General features: G+C 40.3%; 2 protein-coding genes across 6 annotated transcripts; both read left to right on the top strand.

Annotated features, from left to right (window-relative positions):
• Positions 1 to 9,821: 9,821 nt before the first annotated feature.
• On the top strand, positions 9,822 to 13,545 carry LOC121762258. 4 transcript variants are annotated; one of them, XR_006042183.1, is made up of 4 exons: positions 9,822 to 9,918; positions 10,425 to 12,178; positions 12,265 to 12,981; positions 13,082 to 13,545. XR_006042183.1 is itself a non-coding variant. In XM_042158074.1 (3 exons), the coding sequence occupies exon 1, from the start codon at positions 10,576 to 10,578 to the stop codon at positions 11,428 to 11,430; it is 855 nt and encodes a 284-aa protein (XP_042014008.1). In that variant the 5' UTR covers positions 9,965 to 10,575; the 3' UTR covers positions 11,431 to 12,178; positions 12,265 to 12,981; positions 13,082 to 13,545. The 4 variants fall into 3 exon arrangements, 2 of the variants coding, with proteins under 2 accessions (XP_042014008.1, XP_042014011.1); XR_006042184.1 differs by lacking the exon at positions 9,822 to 9,918 and having other exon boundaries at positions 9,965 to 12,178; positions 12,265 to 12,568; positions 12,671 to 12,981; XM_042158074.1 differs by lacking the exon at positions 9,822 to 9,918 and having other exon boundaries at positions 9,965 to 12,178.
• Positions 13,546 to 18,262: 4,717 nt separating this feature from the next.
• LOC121788488 (serine carboxypeptidase-like 51) lies at positions 18,263 to 21,405 on the top strand. 2 transcript variants are annotated; one of them, XM_042187154.1, is made up of 13 exons: positions 18,265 to 18,597; positions 18,677 to 18,771; positions 18,841 to 18,948; positions 19,018 to 19,258; positions 19,330 to 19,373; positions 19,443 to 19,510; positions 19,588 to 19,693; positions 19,774 to 19,973; positions 20,062 to 20,131; positions 20,222 to 20,272; positions 20,397 to 20,449; positions 20,540 to 20,672; positions 21,200 to 21,405. In XM_042187154.1, the coding sequence occupies exons 1-13, from the start codon at positions 18,480 to 18,482 to the stop codon at positions 21,263 to 21,265; spliced, it is 1,353 nt and encodes a 450-aa protein (XP_042043088.1). In that variant the 5' UTR covers positions 18,265 to 18,479; the 3' UTR covers positions 21,266 to 21,405. The 2 variants fall into 2 exon arrangements, with proteins under 2 accessions (XP_042043089.1, XP_042043088.1); XM_042187155.1 differs by lacking the exon at positions 18,841 to 18,948 and having other exon boundaries at positions 18,263 to 18,597.
• The last annotated feature ends 210 nt before the right edge of the window (positions 21,406 to 21,615 follow it).

The raw sequence follows: 21,615 nt of genomic DNA, 5'->3' as shown, positions 1-21,615 counted from the left end.
GGTAAAAAGTACTTTATCACTTTCATAGATGATTGCACAAGGTATTGCTACATATATCTTTTAAGAAGTAAAGATGAAGCAATAGAAGCGTTCAAAAATTATAAGAACGAAGTTGAGAATCAACTTGGTTGTAAAATCAAAATGATTCGAAGCGATAGAGGAGGCAAATATGTAGCCCCGTTTGAGGAGTTATGCAACGCAAGTGGTATAATTCATCAAACGACTGCACCATATTCACCACAATCTAATGGTGTTGCAGAACGCAAAAATCGAACTCTAAAAGAGATGATGAATGCATAGCTTCTGACTTCAGGATTACCACATAACATGTGGGGGGGAAGCTGTATTGACAGCCAACTATATCTTGAATAAGATCCCTCTCAAAGGAAAAGATGTTACTCCTTATGAGTTGTGGAAGGGAAGAAAGTCATCCTACAAATACCTCAAAGTGTGGTGGTGTTTGGCTAAGGTGATGGTTCCTCCGCCCAAAGAAGTTACAATCGGACCTAAAACGGTTGATTACATCTTCATTGGATATGCACTTAATAGTAGTGCATATCGATTTGTTGTTCACAAGTCTGAAATATCGACTATTACTGTAGGAACAACAATTGAGTCAAAGAACGTTGTATTTCTCGAAAATACATTTCCTTGCAAAGACAAAGAAAAAGTCTTAACCAATTCTGAGACAAGAATTGAAGAAGCAGCCACTAGTTCTAAACCAGTGGAAATTGAAGCCACTAGTTCTAAATCAGTGGATGAGGAACCTAAATCACGCAAGTGTGCAAGGCCCGATCCAAATGATACAGTACTAAAACGTGGTAGTAGGGTCAGAACACCAAAAACATTTGGTCCTGATTACATTGCTTTTATGTTAGATGAAGAACCGACATCTATAAAAGTAGCCTTCGATGGCCCAGACGGGTTGCATTGGAGAGAAGCTGTTCAAAGCGAAATTGATTCAATTTTGCTAAACCACACTTGGGTGTTGGTAGATCTATCTGAAGGTGCGAAACCTCTAGGTTGCAAATGGGTACTTAAAAGGAAATTTAAGGTCGATGGAACAGTGGATAAGTATAAAGCCCGACTAGTAGTAAAGGGTTTTAAACAAAAGGAAGGACATGACTTCTTCGATACCTATTCACCTGTAACAAGGATTACATCTATCCGAGTGCTTCTCGCTATTGCTGCATTGCACAATCTTGAGATTCATCAAATGGATGTAAAGACCGCGTTTCTAAATGGTGAACTAGAAGATGAAATCTATATGGAACAACCCGAAGGGTTTGTAGTACCTGGACAAGAGAAAAAGGTATGCAAGCTCGTAAAGTCTCTATATGGATTGAAACAAGCGCCATTGCAATGGCACTTGAAATTTGATAATGTGATGTTATCAAACGGGTTCAAGATCAACGAGTGCGACAAATGTGTCTACATCAAGAGCACTAATAACGGCCATGTTATAGTGTGTCTATACGTTGATGATATGTTAATCTTGGGTAGCAACACTCAAGTAATTAACGATACAAAGGCCATGTTAAAGAGAAACTTTGACATGAAAGATATGGGTCTAGCCGATGTAATTCTTGGAATAAAGATTCTAAAAACGTCTGATGGAATCATCTTAACACAATCGCATTATGTTGAGAAGATATTGAATAAATTCAAAGCATATGATGGCGCGCCGGTTAAGACTCCAATTGAACTCGACGTTCACTTGAGTAAGAACAAAGGCGAGCCCGTTGCACAAGAAGAGTATGCACGGGTCATCAGATGCATTATGTACTTAACTAATTGCACTCGACCTGACATTGCTTGTGCCGTGAACAAGTTGAGTCGTTATACGAGCAATCCAAGCAAAGAGCATTGGAGAGCTCTTGTGAGGGTTTTGAGATATTTAAAACATACTCAAAATCTTGGGCTACACTTCTCGAGATACCCCCGGTACTTGAAGGGTACTGTGATGCAAATTGGATATCCGACAATAGAGACTCACTTTCAACAAGTGGATACGTCTTTACTATTGGGGGTGGTGCTGTATCGTGGAAATCCACAAAACAGACATGTATAGCCCGATCAACCATGGAATCGGAGTTCATCGCCTTAGACAAGGCAGGTGAGGAAGCCGAGTGGCTTAAGAACTTCCTTGAAGATATTCCATGTTGGTCTAAGCCAGTGCCACCAGTGCTGATCCACTGCGATAGCCAAGCAGCTATTGGAAGGGCAAACAATGGCTTCTATAATGGTAAGTCTCGACATATACGTCGACTGCATAACACCGTGAGACATTTGATCACAACAGGGGTGATTACAATTGACTACGTGAAGTCAATAGATAATCTAGCGGATCCGCTCACCAAAGGGTTAAACCGTGATCAAATGAATAAGTTGTTAGAGGGAATGGGTTTGAAATCCATAAACTAAAGAATTATCATAGTGGTAACCCAACCATGATGACTGGAGATCCCAAGAACTTGGTTCAAAGGGACAACTAAGCTATGAGAGTTCATGAGAAACACTCAACTATATCTATTCCCTAGAGAGCAATAGAGTGTTGGAGAACTTGCCTAGTGGTAAAGGCTAAGTCTATGACTTTTAATGGTTCTTAAGGATCTCAAAGAGATGGAGTTCTCAAAGAGACCAAGTATGGCAAGGTACTTGACTAAGAATCACCTATGTAAGTGCGAAGTGTGGTCGCTTCATAAAAACGCACTTATGAATCCAAAGTGATGTCCAAGACCGCAATGTACACAAAACGTGAGAACGGATGAGGTTGAGGTGTTTAAGCGTTAACACCATTGTCTCGGTGCACGTTGTGGGGGATTAGTTCAAAGCATCGCGCTACTAAGCCGCCTGTGTATCCGATGGTGTCGACTATGGAGGGTTCAAAGCCAACAACTACCTATCCTTATGCTTATATACCTCTCGAGGGTTGAGCTTGTGTCTGCATGCATATGCATTCAGCTATTTCCACTCATGTGGAGGATTGTAAAAATCATGGATTAAATATGTCCGGTCAATGGATTTTGACCAAATAATAAATGTGACGAGACATTTAATTTTGTGAAATTAAATAATATAGCGTCGATCTACCTTTTACGTAGATAAATGTAGTATATTCACTTTCTCAAATCCGATTTCCGGTGAGTGAGAAATGGTGGATTATAGTTGGGCATAATTAGCTTTTAATTAAAGCTTGGAGTTTGAGCTTAGGGAATAATTAACTAGTGTTAATTATCCCACATTGGAGAAGTAACACATCTTTTAATGTGTTTAAATTAAGTGACTTTATACTACTTAATAATTATAGTGGACCAAGATGGGTGAAAGAGCCCGCCCGTGCCCGTGCTCGCGGCAGCGGGTCCGGGCCCGGGCCCGGTCCTGATCTTGGACTTGGATCTTGGCAATTGGTCTTTGGGTGGTCTTTAGGCTCGGGTCTGGACCCGTAATAATCTTTTTAGACCACCGCTGAGTCAGCAATCCAAGTGGCTTGACACGTCGTCAAGCGTGGCACAGTCAAAGCTGACACGTGAGAAAAGCACACGCTCCACACGCGAATGGCACACTCCTGCCACACGCTTGTAACCGCCGACGGTTACGAATCTGCCATGATGAGCCTTCATGGCTTGGTTGACCCTGCATGGTGCCTTGGCCTATAAATAGGCTAGTCATTACACTGCATTAGATAGAATATACCATTCACAAGCATAAGCTCTCTCTCTCTCTCTGCATTGTCTTTCTGTCGAAGCTCTGCCCTCTCCTCCATCCAGTTCGCCGGAGCTCTGCTGATAGCGGTGTTGCTTCACCAGAGACGTAGCCGTTTTACCTTTGGGGACGACACGCCAAACCGAGAGCACTACCGGGGCGTATCTCGTCTTGCGGGAAGAGGCCTCCTCGACTCGGCTAAGTTCTTCTTTACAGTTTTGAATTCTCATTGTAATTTTCGTTTCTGTTTTTCTTTTCTTTTCTCTCGGGTTGTATTACGCCCGGTTAGTGTTGCTTTTTGTAGCTATATCTCCAACATTTTGCACATCAGATATTGTTTTCTTTAACTCATTTAACTTGTAAAAAAAGATACTAATTGTGTCTCAAAAAATTATAAAAAAGAAAAACGCATAATTAGAGACATTTATTAGTCGCTTAGATATAATCGATATTCGGTTATTAATTGCTTTAATTTGTGCCTAACAGTTGAATCCTGCTTCATTAAAAAGTTGTTGAATTATGCCCAAAAGTTTGCTGAATAATTTATTTGTGATTGTAGATGTGCATGTTTATAATCCTCATCTTCTTTATCTCTATCTTTTTTCTATTTTACAGTAGGAGGTACATTTGAATGACTCACAATGGAGAATCCGCAGCATGATGAAAATGTAGGTCTCGTATAATAATTGACCACATTATTCTTGTAATTCCAGTAGAGGCCACGTGGTTTCAGATTTTCTTCTCGAACTTCGTTTTACAATTCCTCTTTCATTTTTTTGTGGGGAAGCACATACCCTAGATGTTCCAATTTCAAGGGATATTAATTTAGCCAAAATATAAAATGTAATTAAAAGAGTAATTGTGTTAAAGATAATTTTCTATATAAGAAAATGTCCTTATTGTGATTTTTCAACATCACATTTGTTGGAAAAAAGAATCATAAATGGCCGCCCTCATTCCGTGGAGTTCCTAGATGGCCGCCCATATTCATTAGAGTGTAGAGTTCCTAGTGTGGTGTAGTTCCAATACGCATTTATTGTTGTACTCAAGGGGACTTAAATCTCCATATAAATACTAGGGAGATGAGCATTTCATATCAATAAGAAAATACAAACTTTTTCTCTCTACTCTCTACATAAACTATGTCTTACCAATTCTGCTATACATTTCTCGATTACCATCTTTATGATGTATCAGAGCAGGAAACCAACAAAAAACCTCCAATGGAGGTCAGCCAAATACACACTCTCGAACTATTGGTCGAGACAATCTCAAATCTGATTGATTTGTACAAAGCCAACACAAACTCCCAATCAATCACTAGAGATTTCATTTCTCTCAATCTTCAAAACCAACAAGAAGAATCACGTATTCCAACTACAGTTTCATTTGCTCAAAACTCTCAATCTCCAAAACTCTCTCAATCATGCACCGCTGCAACAATGATATTGGTAAACAGCCGAAGGACGAAAATCAAAAAGATTTGGCCAGAGAATAGCAATGCACCGCTGCCAGAGAACAAGGAGAGACATCCCGTCACAGAAAACAGCGTCGGCAGCAGCACCCGCCGCAGGCTCAAGCAGCATCGGCAGCGAAGGCGGTGCGGCGAGGAAGAAGGATAAAGCAGAGGAGTCGCGAGATTTGGGCAGGCGGCAAGGACCAAAGAACCACCGCTGGCACCAGTACCAGCGCGCTGACGGACAGCGCAGATCTACCGCCGCCTTCCGGCAGTCATGAATTCGAAGAGATGGCAAGAAAAACGGCTGAAATTGCAAAGGGGGGACGGCTGAGGAGGAGTGGCTGAAAATGGGGTTTTCTAAAAACTCCATGTCCATTTTACAAATCAGCCCACAAAGTTTGGATAAATCCCAAAATAAACCCCACCACAAAAATTCCTCCCAAATTTCCCCCCAGTCAATTCTGATATTACCAAACCCACCTCTGTTGACCGAAAAATTGCACAAAAAACCCCCTTTTGTCCGAATTTCCGAGAATACACCCCGAACTTTCGACAAAAATGAAAATACACCCCGACATTTTGAATTTCAGCCTTCCATTACTTGTACAAACACATTCCAAGCTTTAGCGTACTCATCTTCCTCAAACATAGGACCTAAAGACTACCATTGGATTTTTGACTGTGGGACAACCGATACCATGTCCTTTGATGCATCGGACTTCCTCGATATTTCTCAATCCACAAAACATTTTGTCCAAACAGCTAGTGGGGAGTTAGCACAAGTAGAGGGGGCGGGAACTATCACTATCTCACCAACTCTTCGCCTCTCGAACTGTCTTTATGTTCCTTCATTGTCCCACAAACTTTTGTCTGTTAGTCATGTAACAAGAGATCTGAACTGCAAATTGCTAATGCAACCTCTTTTTTGTATGTTACATGATATCAAGACGGGGACGATAGTTGGGCGTGGCACTGAGCGACATGGATTGTACTACGTGGATGAGATAGCCCAACAGAGTACTGCTATGCTAACTCGTGGACTAACTGACAGACAGATTTGGCTCTTGCATCGCCGGTTAGGGCACCCATCCATAAGTTATCTTCGCCTACTCTTTCCTGAGTTAGTTTCTTCTACGCATGTTTTGAATTGTGAAACTTGTGTTTTAGCAAAAAGTCACAGACATTCCTTCAAATTAAACAACACTAGGGAAAAATCACATTTTGCTTTGGTTCACTCTGATGTGTGGGGCCCTGCTCCGGTTACTGGAGGACAGGGTTTTTGATATTTTTTGTTGTTTATTGATGATTTTTCGCGTATCACTTGGATTTATTTTTTGAAAACAAAATCAGAAGTTTTCGAGAAATTTACTAAGTTCTAACGTCTTGTCCAAACCCAATACAACTCCAAAATTCAAATCCTTAGATCCGACAATGGGAGGGAATATGTGAACTCTAGAATGAAAACCTTCTTCACAGAAAAAGGCCTTGTCCACCTAACATCGTGTGCATATACACCAGAACAGAATGGGGTAGCCGATCGAAAAACCGATACATCCTTGAGATCACCCGTGCGCTCCTAATCGAGTCCAACGTTCCTAAATCATTTTGGCCAGAAGCTATCGCAACAGTCGTATACCTCCTCAATCGTCTTCCCACAGGAATCCTAAACTTCAAAACCCCCCTAGAGGTCTTCTCTTCCCACCACTCGACACCTTCATCTCTCAAACTCGAACCTAAAATTTTCGGTTGCTCCGTTTTTGCTCACATACCCAAACATGATCGTGACAAATTCTCACCATGTGCAGTAAAATATGTCTTCTTGGGTTATGAGAAAAATCAGAAAGGGTATAGATGTTATGACCCATCAACAGATCGCATGTACGTAACTATGAACTATGACTTTGTTGAGAGTGAGTACTTCTATAGCCAATCTAGAGGCCAGGGGGAGAGTGAGACGGAAAATCCAAGGGGAAACCATTCAGGGGGGGGATGTTCAAGGGGAAAACAACCAAACTACCCTACCAGACCAAAATCCTATCATTGAAACCAGTCCAACAGAGGAAGTTAGCAATACCACCGGGCAATCAAATCCACAGGAACATAACATGCCGCTTCAGGACACTGCCAAGCTATCTGACCAGTCCTTGAATCCTGAGGTAAAATCTTCTGATCCCAATATTGGTACCCTACTTGAAACCACTGACAGTGACAGGGAAAACAGAAGTGATACAAATGAGCCACCGACATAACAAGAGACAGGGCACGACAGATTGCCCCAAAGAAGTACAAGGGGCATCCCTCCTCGAAGATACTCACCAGACTGGAAAGGGCGGAAATCTAGATACAGTGTTGCCAATCTCACACAAGGACACCTTACCGAAATGGCTAGGGCATTGAAGCTGCACTTTATGAAGAAGAAGAAATTTCGCAGTCCTTCGATCAGGCAATGAAACACAAACACTGGAGGGAAGCCACGAAGAAGGAGATTGATGCCTTGATAAAAAATGAAACATGGGAAAAATGTACTCTACCTCCGGGAAAGAAACCAGTAGGATGTCGGTGGATCTTTACCATAAAAAGACGTGCAGATGGTTCAATCGAGAGATACAAGGCAAGATTGGTTGCTAAGGGATATACTCAGGTGTATGGAGTAGACTACGAAGAAACTTTCTCCCATGTGGCCAAACTGAATACAGTAAGAGCACTTCTATCTGTAGCTGCATGTAAGGAATGACCATTATATCAGTTTGATGTTACAAATGCCTTTCTTCATGGAGAACTTGAGAAAGACAAAGAAGTCTACATGGAGGTCCCCCCAGGTTTTTGTGAAGAATTTGGAAAAGGACAGGTGTGCAGACTGAGGAAGACTCTTTATGGGTTGAAGCAATCCCCCAGAGTGTGGTTCAGAAGATTTTGCCAGGCAGTGTTCAAACATGGCTTCAAACAAAGTCATTCAGATCACACACTATTCCTAAAGAAGGGGAACGGCAAAATGACGTGTCTAATAATCTATGTTGACGACATGATCATAACAGGAGATGATGCCGAGGAAATCCAAAATCTAAAGGAGAATCTTTTCAGGGAGTTTGAAATGAAGGACTTGGGAGCTTTAAAGTACTTCCTAGGAATTGAAGTGTTGAGATCCAAGCACGGAATATTCCTAAGACAGAAGAAGTATGTTCTTGACATGTTAGCAGAAACTGGCCTACTGGACTGCAAACCTGCTGAAACGCCAATGGTACCCAACCATGGATTAAAGATTGTGGATGGAGCGAAGCCTATAGACCGTGAAAGATATCAACGGTTAGTAGGTAAACTTATCTATCTTTCTCATACTAGACCCGACATCACATATGTAGTTGGAGTTGTCAGTCAATTCATGCATCAGCCTCAGGAAGACCATATGGATGTTGTCATGGGAATTGTGAGATATCTAAAGGGAACAGTCGGTTATGGGGTATTCTTAGAAAAAATGGAAGACTTGGAAATTGATGGATACACCGATGCTGATTGGGCAAGCAATCCAGTCGATAGAAAATCCACTGGAGGATATTTTACCTTTGTTGGGGGAAACCTAGTCACTTGGAGAAGCAAGAAGCAAAAAGTTGTAGCATTATCAAGTGCAGAAGCAGAATTTCGAGGGATCAGAAGTGGCCTGATGGAGATACTTTGGCTTAGGAGGTTGTTAACAGAAATCGGATTCCCTCCTTCACGGAAAAGTCAACTTTTCTGTGACAATAAAGCGGCAATCAGCATTTCAGAGAACCCAGTACGACATGACAGAACGAAACACGTCGAAGTTGATCGTCACTTCATCAAGGAAAAAATTGAAAGCGGCATCATCGAATTTCCATTCGTCCGATCGGAGGAACAACTTGCAGACATGCTAACCAAGGCATTGAGTCCTAAAGTCTTCAAAGAATTTATGGGCAAGTTGAGTATCGGAGATACCGTTGCTCAACTTGAGGGGGAGTGTTGGAAAAAAGGAATCATAAATGGCCGCCCTCATTCATTACAGTGGAGTTCCTAGATGGCCGCCCATATTCATTAGAGTGTAGAGTTCCTAGTGTGGTGTAGTTCCAATACGTATTTATTGTTATACTTAAAGGGACTCAAATCTCCCTATAAATACTAGGGAGATGAGCATTTCATATCAATAAGAAAATACAAACTTTTTCTCTCTACTCTCTACATAAACTACTATACATCTCTCTATTACTATCTTTAAGAAGATTAATGTGACAACCAACCTAAACAAGTATGCAAAATATCATATTTGTCTTGCAATCTAAAATCCAAGTCAATGCCATAAAATAATTTATGAAGGGTCCATATTAAAAGTGCAAAGCAGATGGAATGAACACCAACTACTATTTCACTAATTTAAATAGACGGAAGCGTAACAAAAATATACGTATAAATCAACAACATTAATTATTAATTGCATAAAGTATCAAAAGAAATTAGTATATGGAGTATTTACTTGACGTTGGATTGCATTAATAATTTACTGCGTAATTTAAAAAACAGGAAGCTAATAACATGAGACACGTGGCGACCATACACGAGTTCAGAGGCAAAATTTCATAGTAGTAGGAGTACTGAATTAATTTCCCCTAACGTATTATAAACTCCTCCTGTTTCCCTCTCTTTCTATTTCTATATTTTTCCATTCTTCAACCGTTTCTTTCTCTGTTAAGTTCTCCTCCTCTCCTTCTGAATTGGTGCACTGATCTCGAATAGTATTTGCAAAGGTACGCTATATTCTTTTATTATCTCTTACTACTATTCAAATTAATGGTCAATATAGAAAATGGGGTGATATTTCATATTTGTCTCGGTTGGTTTGTGTGAAACATTGCTATTACAACCAGTGTGAAACATTGATGGAATTTCGTGACAACAAAGATTCATTTTTTACGGTGTAATTAGCGTATATCTAATCCCAAAAATTGGATTCTATTCTTGATTCAATTTTGAAATTGTCAGCAAATTTCAAATGTTGGTAGTTGCTTTTGCTTCGCTTTTCCCTTTGGTTGAGTTGTCACTGGTCAGGGACAAGATGTATATGCAAGACACTACCTTTTCGCTTTTCATTTATTAAATCCCCAATTTTGTTAGCATCTTAAGATCTTTATTTTCCCACCCCTCTTTGAAGGCTGGATAATGGATAAGCATTTCAAGAATCTAGCATAAATTGGATCGCTTTTGCACTTGATTGCCAACTATCCAAGTAGAATTTTCATCATCTTTTTTGCAGGCATTGCTTGATGTTTGTGTTGACTCGAAATCTGATTAGAAGGGGTGATGAAGACTCCTGTTTACGATGGATTGACTCAAATGGTCGGTTTATTGACCTAGGACTCATTTCTCACGGTTAAGCACAGCTATATTGTGATCGAGTTTTAACAATGGCTGTCGCCGGTATGCATAGTGTATCTGCTTTTGGTCCCTTTTTTCGGGACTCCCAAACTAGTGTGTCGAGGCAGTGGAGTGATGAGCCTGGCACGCCTCGCACCCGTGCATCTTCTCTTTTGAAGATGTGGCGTGAGCTCGAGGGTGACCACGTGGCAAGCCCTTCTTATAGGCCAAGGGGGCAGAGAATTGCCCCAAGGAGTGATAATGGGCACGAATGTGATATCTCCGAAGATGCTTATGATACCGAGGCTCTATCAGTTACACGTTCGGAGATAGACCATGATGATAACAATAGTATCATATCCGGACAATCAAGTGACTTGGGAGAATTAGAATGGGAAAGAGTGAGACAGATATTTCAAGAATGGATGAAGGGTGGTTCCATGGGCCGTTCGCCTCATAGTTTCCATCTAAGTAACTGTTCAGGGCCACAATGGCTTGGTAAGAATGAGTGTGAAAGAGTGAGAATCACGAGAGAATGGGGGCAGATGAATTCCCAGCAGAGAAACAATCAGGAACTGGTCAGAGATAGAGGTGCTGAGGCCGTTTCTTGTATTGAGCAGGTGCGTGAAGGAATGGCTGTGTCCCATTGTGAGACTACTGCATGCCGACCCATTCGCAGAATATGTGGCAGACAAACTCTGCTTGATCTTCTCCAGAGGGCTCAGTTTGAGAGGAAGGCAGAGCTTCAGGGTCTGTTGGAGCACAGGCCCGTGTCGAATTTCACCTACCGCAATCGCATACAGGTGATCACACTTTCCTCCGATTCCCTCGCATTATGTTATGTCTATGTTAGATTGCTGTGTATCTTGACCTTGCACCGTCTTGTCCTGACCTGCTTCACATGATACTGATTTTGTGTTGACTGTCATGGAGTCTGTTTACGAAGGATACAAGGTTTACCTTTACCAAGGTTTTATTTGATTGGTAATATCAATAATGAGTGTTTTGATCATCCTGGTGATCATCCTGGTGATCCCCAATAAATGAGGGGCATGTGCAAGAAGTGTCTTCGTACGTGGATGTCAGTCAGCGAGATGTTCCGTGTGATGTTGGAAGTGTTGATACCACAGAAGGCCAAGTTTTGGAGGGAAATGCAACTGAGCAAATGTCCACTGCAGAGGGGGCTGGTATTATCAGAGGCAGAGGAGAGATAACTGTAACCATTAGCAACGAATTTTCACTAGAAACTGGCACACTACACTCTCTTTGTGAATCGAGAAGTGGTGTGAGTTATGACGAGGAAACTGCTGCACATACTGTTGACATTGAAGGAAATGTGGACGAGCGGCCAGTTGATTCTGTGACCGACATTGAAGAATGGGTGGACACGAGCGGAGAATCTATGGCTAGAATCTGGAAGGAAACCTCCGGTAACAAGTTGTTACGAGACACATCTGATAACAATGCTGCAGAGCAAGATCAGATGCAAGAATCACATGATGACTGGCCAAACCATGACTTACAGGATGCTATCGATAGTTGGCTGGCTATACCTTCTGGAGAGGTTGGTGATTCCGTTGGAAGACTAAATGCGTTCTATTACTCTGATGACAACAATGTACACAGTATTGAACTTCGGGAACTTTTGAGCCGGTATGCAAAATTAAATATTATTTCGTGTCATCTCAGCCAGATTGACGACTTTCAAGTAAACTATTCAAATTTTCTTTATGATGCAGGAGACGCGTCTCTGGTCTTCTTCGAAGTGGTTTCCATGAGAGCCTTGACCAGGTGCTACAATCTCACGTGGAAAGGCAAGGTCACACTTCTGCTGAGTGGGAACTGGAGAATGAGTCTTCTTCTCCTAGCCTAGTTGTTTAAGACCAGCGACAGCAACCAAACGGTGATCGAGCTATGGAGGCTACAGAAAGAAATTCATATGATCCGGCTTCTTCCTTCGTATCCACTCCCCAGCCACTCTGGGACGAGGAAATGCAGGGGGCAAGCTTACCTCACTTCAACTCGAGTCAGCATTTTGGAACAGTAATTGCACATTTCCTAATCCATTTTGTTGTCATAGTATGAGATGGGAGACTTTCGTCTGTTGTTCTAAAATATTGTGCGTGCATCTTTCCGGTGCTTCAGCAAAGGTTAAGCAACATGCAAAGCATGCTGGAACAGTGCATGGATATGCAAATGGAGCTGCAACGGTCAGTGCAGCAAGAGGTTTCTGCTGCTTTAAACCGCTCCTTGTTAACAAAAGGCAATTTTGTCTATGATGGAATACAAATCTTTGTTGGTAACAACATCTAGCTTCATCTTATCCCCAGTGACCATTTTCACCATATGAAATCCAGGCGCATCGAACAGGGTGCCTCTTCACGAGGAGTCTCAATGGGATTCTGTACGGACTGCTGCTTGTGTCACGACAGCAACATCGATACCTTATTGTACAGGTAACTAATACACTGGTGATTACCATATCAAAAGGTTTTTTTTTCTTTGATTGCTATGAAATAATCTTTCTCCATTTCTGATTATATATTCAAAATGCAGATGTGGTCACATGTGTACCTGTTCCAAGTGTGCTGAAAAACTGATCCAGTATACAGGGAAGTGTCCGATGTGCCGGGCCCCAGTAGTCGAGGCTGTCCGAGCTTACTTTATCCAGTGAATAAAATTAAAGAAAATTTAGAGCATGGTGGATTTATCTGATTCAGAATGAGGAAGTTGGTTGATGATTGAGACATTTTTCCTTACAGCAACCTTCATTTTGCAAGTGTTAACGTCAGAATAAGTTGATGTTAAGGTCTAACCAAAGTAGGTGTTATCTCTGACCTGAAAGCCATTGGTATTTTGGATGGCTTCTGCTGTGAATAAAGAGTAGCATGAGAGGTTGCTAATTGGTTGGTGCATTGCACTGGTGTAGTACTAAATGAATTATGGGCTGCATTATTTGTTGTATAATTTGTGACTTTGAAGTACTCCATATTTATTTGGAATGATTTTTCTACTCAGTATGTTCGGCATATCATTGTATTTATTTTTCAAATTAAACAAATTTATGCTAAATTACAAATTAATTTAAGATAGAGTGCAAAGATAAATTTCCAAACAAATGAATTCGGTTAAAAGCAAAATAAAATTTTGGATGCAGCACCTAATTTCGGGAGTAAAAGAAAAGGCAAACAAAGAAACTAGACTTGAAAGTGAGCTAATGATTCACTAATTAACCCCCATTCCACGATGCCCACTTTTAATCTCTCACTAAATAAAAGTCTTAAATACTTTAGATGTGTAGGGGTGGGTAGGTTTGTAATGTCCAAAAACAAACACACTTGGACTTTGCTTCATTAATTTCTAGTTGTGTACACAAGAGAAAGTTCAGACTAATAAACTAACCAAATACTGCATGCATGTCAACGTATGCAAATTGTTGCGACTTTGAAAATATTCTATATATAGAGTGATATCAAGGAATATATTTTGCACCTTTAACTTGAATACAGAAAATCATATTCATGACATAATGAAATATTCTATAGAGTGATAGTGAGGAATATATTTTGCAACTTTAGGTTAGAGAAATTCATAAGCATCTTCATTTGGAAAAAAGTACTCCATCAATCAGTAACCAGAACAATTAAGACATTCTACCTACAAACTTGATTAGATACGAAGTTCTTTAAAAATAACTGAAGTCATTCTTATACTTTTTCCATTTTTCCAAAACCTTATAGTCATTGGATAAGGTGCATGTACACGTGAAAAATCTATTTTCTCAGAAATACAATTTTTATTGAGGGTGACTTCTAAAATAGCCTATTTATAGCCTTTTTTTTTTTTTTAAAAGAGAGGATAAAAGAGCTACGGAGTATATTGTAAAATTAAATACTCCCTCCGCCACAAATAGGAGTCTCATTTCTTTTCGGCGTGGATTTTAAAGAAATGAGTGAAAAAAAGTTAGTGAAATATAAGTCATGATTATATATATAGTACTCCATCCATCTCAATTGAGTCTTATTCTTTTTTGGATTGTCTCCATTCCCAAAGTAGTTGATTCATTTCATCTCTCTTACATTATTCTCTCCACTTTAATTTTTAGCGCATCAATAAATTTTGTGCTCAAAAGGAATGTCCCAACTACCTTATGACAGATGGACTATGTAGCAGTATTAGTTTTAATAAAATATGACTGAAATAAGTTAGTGGAATGTGAGGCTTATATACAATTTAGAGTAAAAGTGAACCGAAAATCTTATTTGTGGACAGATTGACATGGAAAACCGGGACTCTTATTCGTGGACAGAGTAATTATTAAGGATCCAATTTTTTTCACAACTAATCCATATTTTTTATGGAAAAAATACCATTTAAATTATACTAATTTTTTTTTTTTGGTTAATTCATAATTTTTAAAAATAATAAATTAAATATTAATTTTTATATATTTTTTTATTATACTCCTGTCACGCCCGCATTTTCTAAGGATAGAAAACACGGTTGATTGCGACTAGGGGAGGATTAAAGAAACGGGGAAGAAAGGGGAAAACAACACAAATCGACCATAGCTCGAAACAAATGGGAATAGCTCGAATAAAATCAGAGTATCTCAACAATTAACAACTCAAAAATGAATATTATCTCGGGGATACAAGAATTCAAAAGAAGGACAACTACTCAGCGGAAGCATTTGAGAGAAGAAATATGCCACGTGTGAAGACATGACACACTCTAGACACTTAGATTTCTTCAACGACCTTGCTCAACACCCACCGCGCTCGTCACGCTCAACCTGCAAATTTTTAAAAGAAAATGCAGGGCTGAGTACTTGATGTACCCAGTGAACACATGCCAAAATAATTTTCATAAAATATTGTGTCAGCATTTAAAAGTGAACTCGGGGTTTTATAAAAGACAAAGTCACCCAAAACATTTTCTCGCTCAAAAGTATGGCCGCGCATCCCATTTTTCTCTCTCCTCGTACCATATCTGAACCTCATATGTGAAACGAGAATGTGGCCACATTCTCGATCACTGGACCGGCCAACTCGAAAGAGATAGCGCACGATCCCCTCTGTGTACACTAGCTTGAATAGGGACTCACTCCCTAGACAAACCCGAATTCGATTAAACTCATAACCTCTAGAAGGGACTCACTCCCCACTAGGGCGATCAGATAGGCACATCCTCAAAACAAAATATGGCATGACACAATATATTTGGAATTTAATCACATAACTCGTACTTGAAATAAACTGCTTAGGGCATAGTCCTTATTTAAAAAGAAAGTCCACCTCGTTCGTTTAATTTTCTGAATTTGAATTCCTTACTTCGACTTCCGTTTTATCCGTGGAGAAAATCCTTTCATTTAGTTCATGCTTCTATTCTCTTTCATTTATTTCCGTGCTCGAGCGGCCATCCGCATCCACTCATCTGCCCAAGCACATTTATTTTTCTTTAGCCTAAGAAATAAACTCTAATCATCCCGACTCCTTCAAAAAGTCATGCTCAAACTCATTCCATAAAATAATTCCTCTCGGCCAACTTAAACATGGAATTAGCCCATTAATCACTTTTCTTTTACAGTCACACATTTAACCCACAAACTAGCTCTTGTTATCCCAAATCAGAATAAATTCAGACTTCTCATTCTCGTTACCTCATGTCTCCCAGCTCTCGGTTTCTCAGCTCTACGTCGTCGTTCTCCCAGTCGTACCGTCATTCAGCTCCACCACTGCCATTTAGCCGAGCAGTCGTTGTCCGCCATTCACTGCTGCTGCCATCTCCCGATGTCAGAAACACCGTTGCTGTCATTCGAAGCCGCCCGGAACTACCGAACAGTTGCTGCTGCTCCCCGCCGGCTCGTCGTCGTTCGCCTTCTCCCTCTTACCTCAGCGACAATCGGCGCCGCCGCTTCTCTCCTTTCTAACTCTCTCGGTTTTCTTCTCTATCTCTCTAACTCTTTGTTTTCTTGGTATTGAATTTATGTGTAGAAAGATCGTGGGATTGGTTGGATATATATAGAGAGAGGCAAAACTGATAGATATTGATGGATTTGATGGTTGGAGAGATTTGAGATAACTACCGAAGATTTGATATTAAATAGTGATAGATATCCTTAGATTAGAATTAACATGATTAATTTTGGGCTCAAAGAAGGAAGAATTAAAAAGTTTTGAGCTCAGGACAATTGGGTTTCAAATTGGGCTAGGAAAGAATAATTGTTTGGCTCAAAAAGTGAAATACTTCTCTCGACAAATAAATAAAGGCGAAAAAATTTTCAGATGCGTAACGACGTCCTTTGGAGAATAAACAAAAAGTCGGGGTGTTACAACTCCATTTGACTATAAACATACTCCACTAACAATCATCTAGAAATCGATCGCTAATATAGATAATGTCAAATTTGTTCGGAACTCATTCAAAAATTACTCAATTTAACTGATTACTTAGAAAACTTAGCATCCGCAATGGCGCCCGTCCCAGCGGACGTCTGACCGGCGTGCCATATGTCCGTGCGGGACGTCCGCCATTGTGCAAAGGTGACGCGGATACGGACGTCCGCCGTGGACACCGGAGTTCCGCGGCATTCCCGGGAAGTCCGTGGCGACGTCCTCGCGGACGTCCGCCATTGCGTTGACCCCACGGACGTCCGCGCGGACATCCCGATTTTTTTTTTTTTTTTTTGAAAATTCTATAAATACGGCTTGTTGAATTTCATTTCATTCGCTCCACTTGTATTAACGAGTATCTCTCTCTAAATACTTTTCTTTCGAAGATAAATGGAGCACCACGATAGTGATTCCCCCGCCACGAGCGAGTCACAGGGACCGATCTTTCCCGTTGACGGAAGTACCCCAATGTCCGCCACGATGTCCGGAATGGCGGGGATGATGCCCCAACTCCAAATGACGGCGGGGATGATGCCCGAGTACTACAACATGTACCCGCCTTGGTATGGGATGATGTCCCAAATGTCCGGGGTGAGTGCCGAGGATGATGCCCGGAATACCGGGGATGATGTCGGGGATGATGCAGGGCTCGCTTGTCGCTGCGGGGGGAGTATGCAGGGGGTCCCTCAATCACCGGTGGACATTGTTTATCGCCCCTATATGGATTTACTGTCGACGGACAACCCCCCGAGTACTCCTCTCGAGACTCAGTTCACTGGCATCGAGACGTTCTCGATGGAGGAGTTGGGGCTATCTCCGATCCGGGATTCTCCCACAGACGCACCAACGTCGACAGAGAGGAGGGGGAGGACATGGAGAGGGAGGGGCAGGGGACGGGGCACTACCTCGCCTGCGCCGGTGTACGATGGTGAGGCGGGGGCCGCTGAGGGGGAGGGATCCAGCGGGAAAAAGAGGACCGTCTGGAGCACAGAGAAGTACAACGCGCTTGCGAAGGCGTGGACCAGTATAATGGAGGATCCATATATCGGGGCTAACCAGCATATCGACAGTGTGGTGGCGCATTAGTGAAAGCTACCTCCAATTCAAACCTACAGGGAGGAAGCCTCACAACGGAGAGCAATGCCAGAAACAGTGAGAGCGACAGGAGGTGTTTTTGGGAAGTCCGCGGGGATGTCCGTCGGGACGTCCGCACCACCGCGGATATGCCGGATTTTAAAAACTTTATGCGAAGTCAATAAAAAATTTTCGTTTTATTTATTGTTGGTAATCATTGACGAAGACTCGAAGAGTAATCAGTTGTGCAGTGTGCACACTAAATCTAACTGGATATTCAATCTGTAGACTAGAGTCAAACTCTCTGTCCCACACCAGAATTCTTGTTGCCATTTTCTTTTTATTTGGGATTTCTTTGTTTTCTGTTGTCAGATTTTTTATTAAAGATCAGTAGGAAGAGGAGGTCACGCAACCATTGACAGTCCGTGTGTCAATATAACTCCACTAATTTCACCTCCACATTTCTGCAACCACTACTATTACAAATGGGGAAGTCCCATATCCGTTTTTCTCTTCTTGTTTCAGTCTTGTTGTTGCTTCAAGGATCTTTAGTAAGATCAAATGATGGATCAGAATCATGGGGCTATGTTCAAGTCAGGCCCAGTAAGTGCTGCTTCTTTAATACTATCTCTCTACCTCATCAATTTTCTCTTCTGATTCTCTGTGTCTCTATAATGAGCAGAAGCCCATATGTTTTGGTGGTATTACAGAAGTCCTCACAGAACTGAAGATCCAAACAAGCCTTGGCCTATCATTCTTTGGCTGCAGGGTGGACCTGTGAGTTTATTTTTTCATAATTCTCTTGTAGTAGTATTGCTCAATTTTTGATTGGTGGTTGATGATCAGGGTGCTTCTGGGGTTGGGATTGGTAATTTTGAGGAGATTGGGCCTTTAGACACCTATTTGAAGCCAAGAAATTCAACATGGCTCACAAAAGCTGATCTCCTCTTTGTGGTGAGATTAGAAATCAGAATTGTCTTTATCCACATTCTCAAAATCTTTTCTTGACTTTTTTTGGTGTAGGATAATCCAGTTGGGACAGGATACAGTTTTGTGGAAAATCTGGAATTGTTGGTGAAAACTGATTATGAAGCAGCTGATGATCTAACTACACTTTTGATTGAGATTTTCAATAAAAATGAGACTCTCCAAAAAAGCCCTCTTTATATTGTGGCTGAATCTTATGGAGGAAAATATGCTGTCACTCTTGGATTATCTGCTCTCAAAGCAATTCAAGCTGGCAAATTAAAGCTCAAACTTGGAGGTAAAATTTCAAAAAAAAAAAAAGGGGTGGGAATCCTTGAGTTGAAGAATTCTTTTTATGCTATTTCATAGGAATTGCATTGGGGGATACCTGGATTTCACCAGAAGATTTTGTGGTGCGTCTTGTTTGTTTGATTCTTGCAACATGTAAGTAAACCCTTCATGATTGTCACATGATTATGCAGTTTTCATGGGGCCCTCTTCTAAAAGATGTCTCAAGGCTGGACAACAATGGCCTCAAGAAATCAAATAGGTCTATAAAAACTTGCATCTTGATTTTGGTCAGAAATTTCTTGGAGTGTTTTCTAACAATAAATATTTGAGAAACAGTATTGCTGAGCAGATTAAGCAACAACTTGAGGCAGGCAAGTTTGTTGAGGCCACAGAATCATGGAGTGATCTTGAAGGTGTGATCAGTTCCAGCAGTAATTCAGTGGTAAAACATAACATTTGATTAGAAATACAGACAATGCGGCTTTAAAACATCGACTAAGATTCGGTCGATGCTATTTGCAGGATTTCTACAACTTCTTGCTGGATTCTTGGATGGACCCTGTGTCCTTGTCAGCCTCTGAGCTATCACAACATATCTCCATCAGGCGATACTCGAGATATTTGAATTCGTTGAGGCGGGATACAACGGATGGTGATGGTGATATCAATACCCTAATGAATGGTGTGATCAAGAAGAAGCTCAACATACCTCAAAATGTTGAGTGAGTTGATTGTTTCTTAACATGAGTGTTGGTGCTGTTGATGATGTTAACATAAACATTGATTAGTATTAATGATGCTTTGTGGTAGATGGGGAGGCCAATCAGGTTCTGTTTTTTCAGCATTGGAAGGAGATTTCATGAAACCTAGGATTGATGAGGTACAGCCTATTGATGATATGAGAATAGAACATATACATATGTTGCCATTGTAAAAAAAAATCACTAATTCAGTTTTGGATGTTTTGTAGGTGGATCAGCTTCTAGCTAATGGAGTCAATCTCACTATATATAGTGGTCAAGTAATTGTTTTGGATCTTTATTTAATTTCTGTGTGAGCTTTTTCCATAGTTGTGGAATAGATTTTTGGTATGTTGTAAACTAGTATGAATAATTTGCTGTGTTTTTTTTTTCTTTTTTTGGTAGCTTGATGTTATTTGCTCCACAAAGGGAACTGAAGCATGGGTTGAAAAGCTCAAGTGATAAATTCCTTTCCCACTAAATATCAATTGATTATGTTTATTTTTTCAGTAGTTGTTGATAGTATCACATTATATATTAATTTTCAGGTGGAGTGGGCTTAAAACTTTCTTAAGCATGGAAAGAACACCAATGTATTGTGGGAAAGAGAGAATAACAAAGGGCTTCACCAAATCCTACAAAAATTTGCATTTCTATTGGATTCTTGGAGCTGGTCATTTTGTAAGATATTTTACTCAAGTTATTGCTACGTTTCCTCAATATATAAATAAATATAAAGCGAATAGATGATGGTAAAAAATACTACTAGTGCCCATGTCTGACATAATAATGAATTCCACAGACAGTCCCAAGACTACACACTTGCTTGATCCTGTCATAGTCAAAATATTCATAAAACATCAATTGATTTATTGTGAAATACAGATTACTGTAATCAAATACTTTAATAATTCTATCGATAATATATGCTACGTACTCATTGTACTAACTGGACATTCATTTATATGTTACAAGTAAACAATATTGCTTGAAATTCAATAGTTGGTCAGCCTTTTTCTGCAGTTTTTGTTTAGCGTAGCGTGACATCTTCAATTTCAAATTGCACACTCAAGTGAAACTGTCAATCAAAAAGGAAAAAAGCATAAATTAATAGGAAGCTGTGTATTTTCAATAATTTTGGGAATTTGGTTATAATATACACATGAAATATGTGACGTGTAATTTAATTAATTTAGATTTGATTTCAGGTACCCGTTGATCAACCGTGTGTGGCATTGAGCATGATAAACAGCATACTAACCAATTCTAAATAGATGGGCTCCTTCAAGAACCGGAAGAAGATGATGACATAGCTAGGAAATAAAATCATTTCATAAGAATATCCCTCTTGTAAATGCAAATATTTTATTTGTACTCTATGATTATTTGTTTAGCAATGATGTATATTTATTTAGACGTCTTGTTTATGTGCAATCTCTTAATCTCTACTTTGTTTAACGAACTAATGGAGTACTTAAAAAAGAGAGAATATATGTATCAGCCTAAAACACAGAGAAAACGTTGAATAGTTTCTGAAAGTATAAGGTGACGAATTATTTGTAATCAGGTTATAACTCGTTATGCATTTTGTTCAATAATCAAGAAATTTGTAAATGGGCCTACT

This window comes from Salvia splendens, chromosome 2, assembly GCF_004379255.2.
Source record: "Salvia splendens isolate huo1 chromosome 2, SspV2, whole genome shotgun sequence".
Lineage (NCBI taxonomy): Eukaryota > Viridiplantae > Streptophyta > Magnoliopsida > Lamiales > Lamiaceae > Salvia > Salvia splendens.
This window is presented reverse-complemented; position numbering and strand designations above follow the sequence as displayed.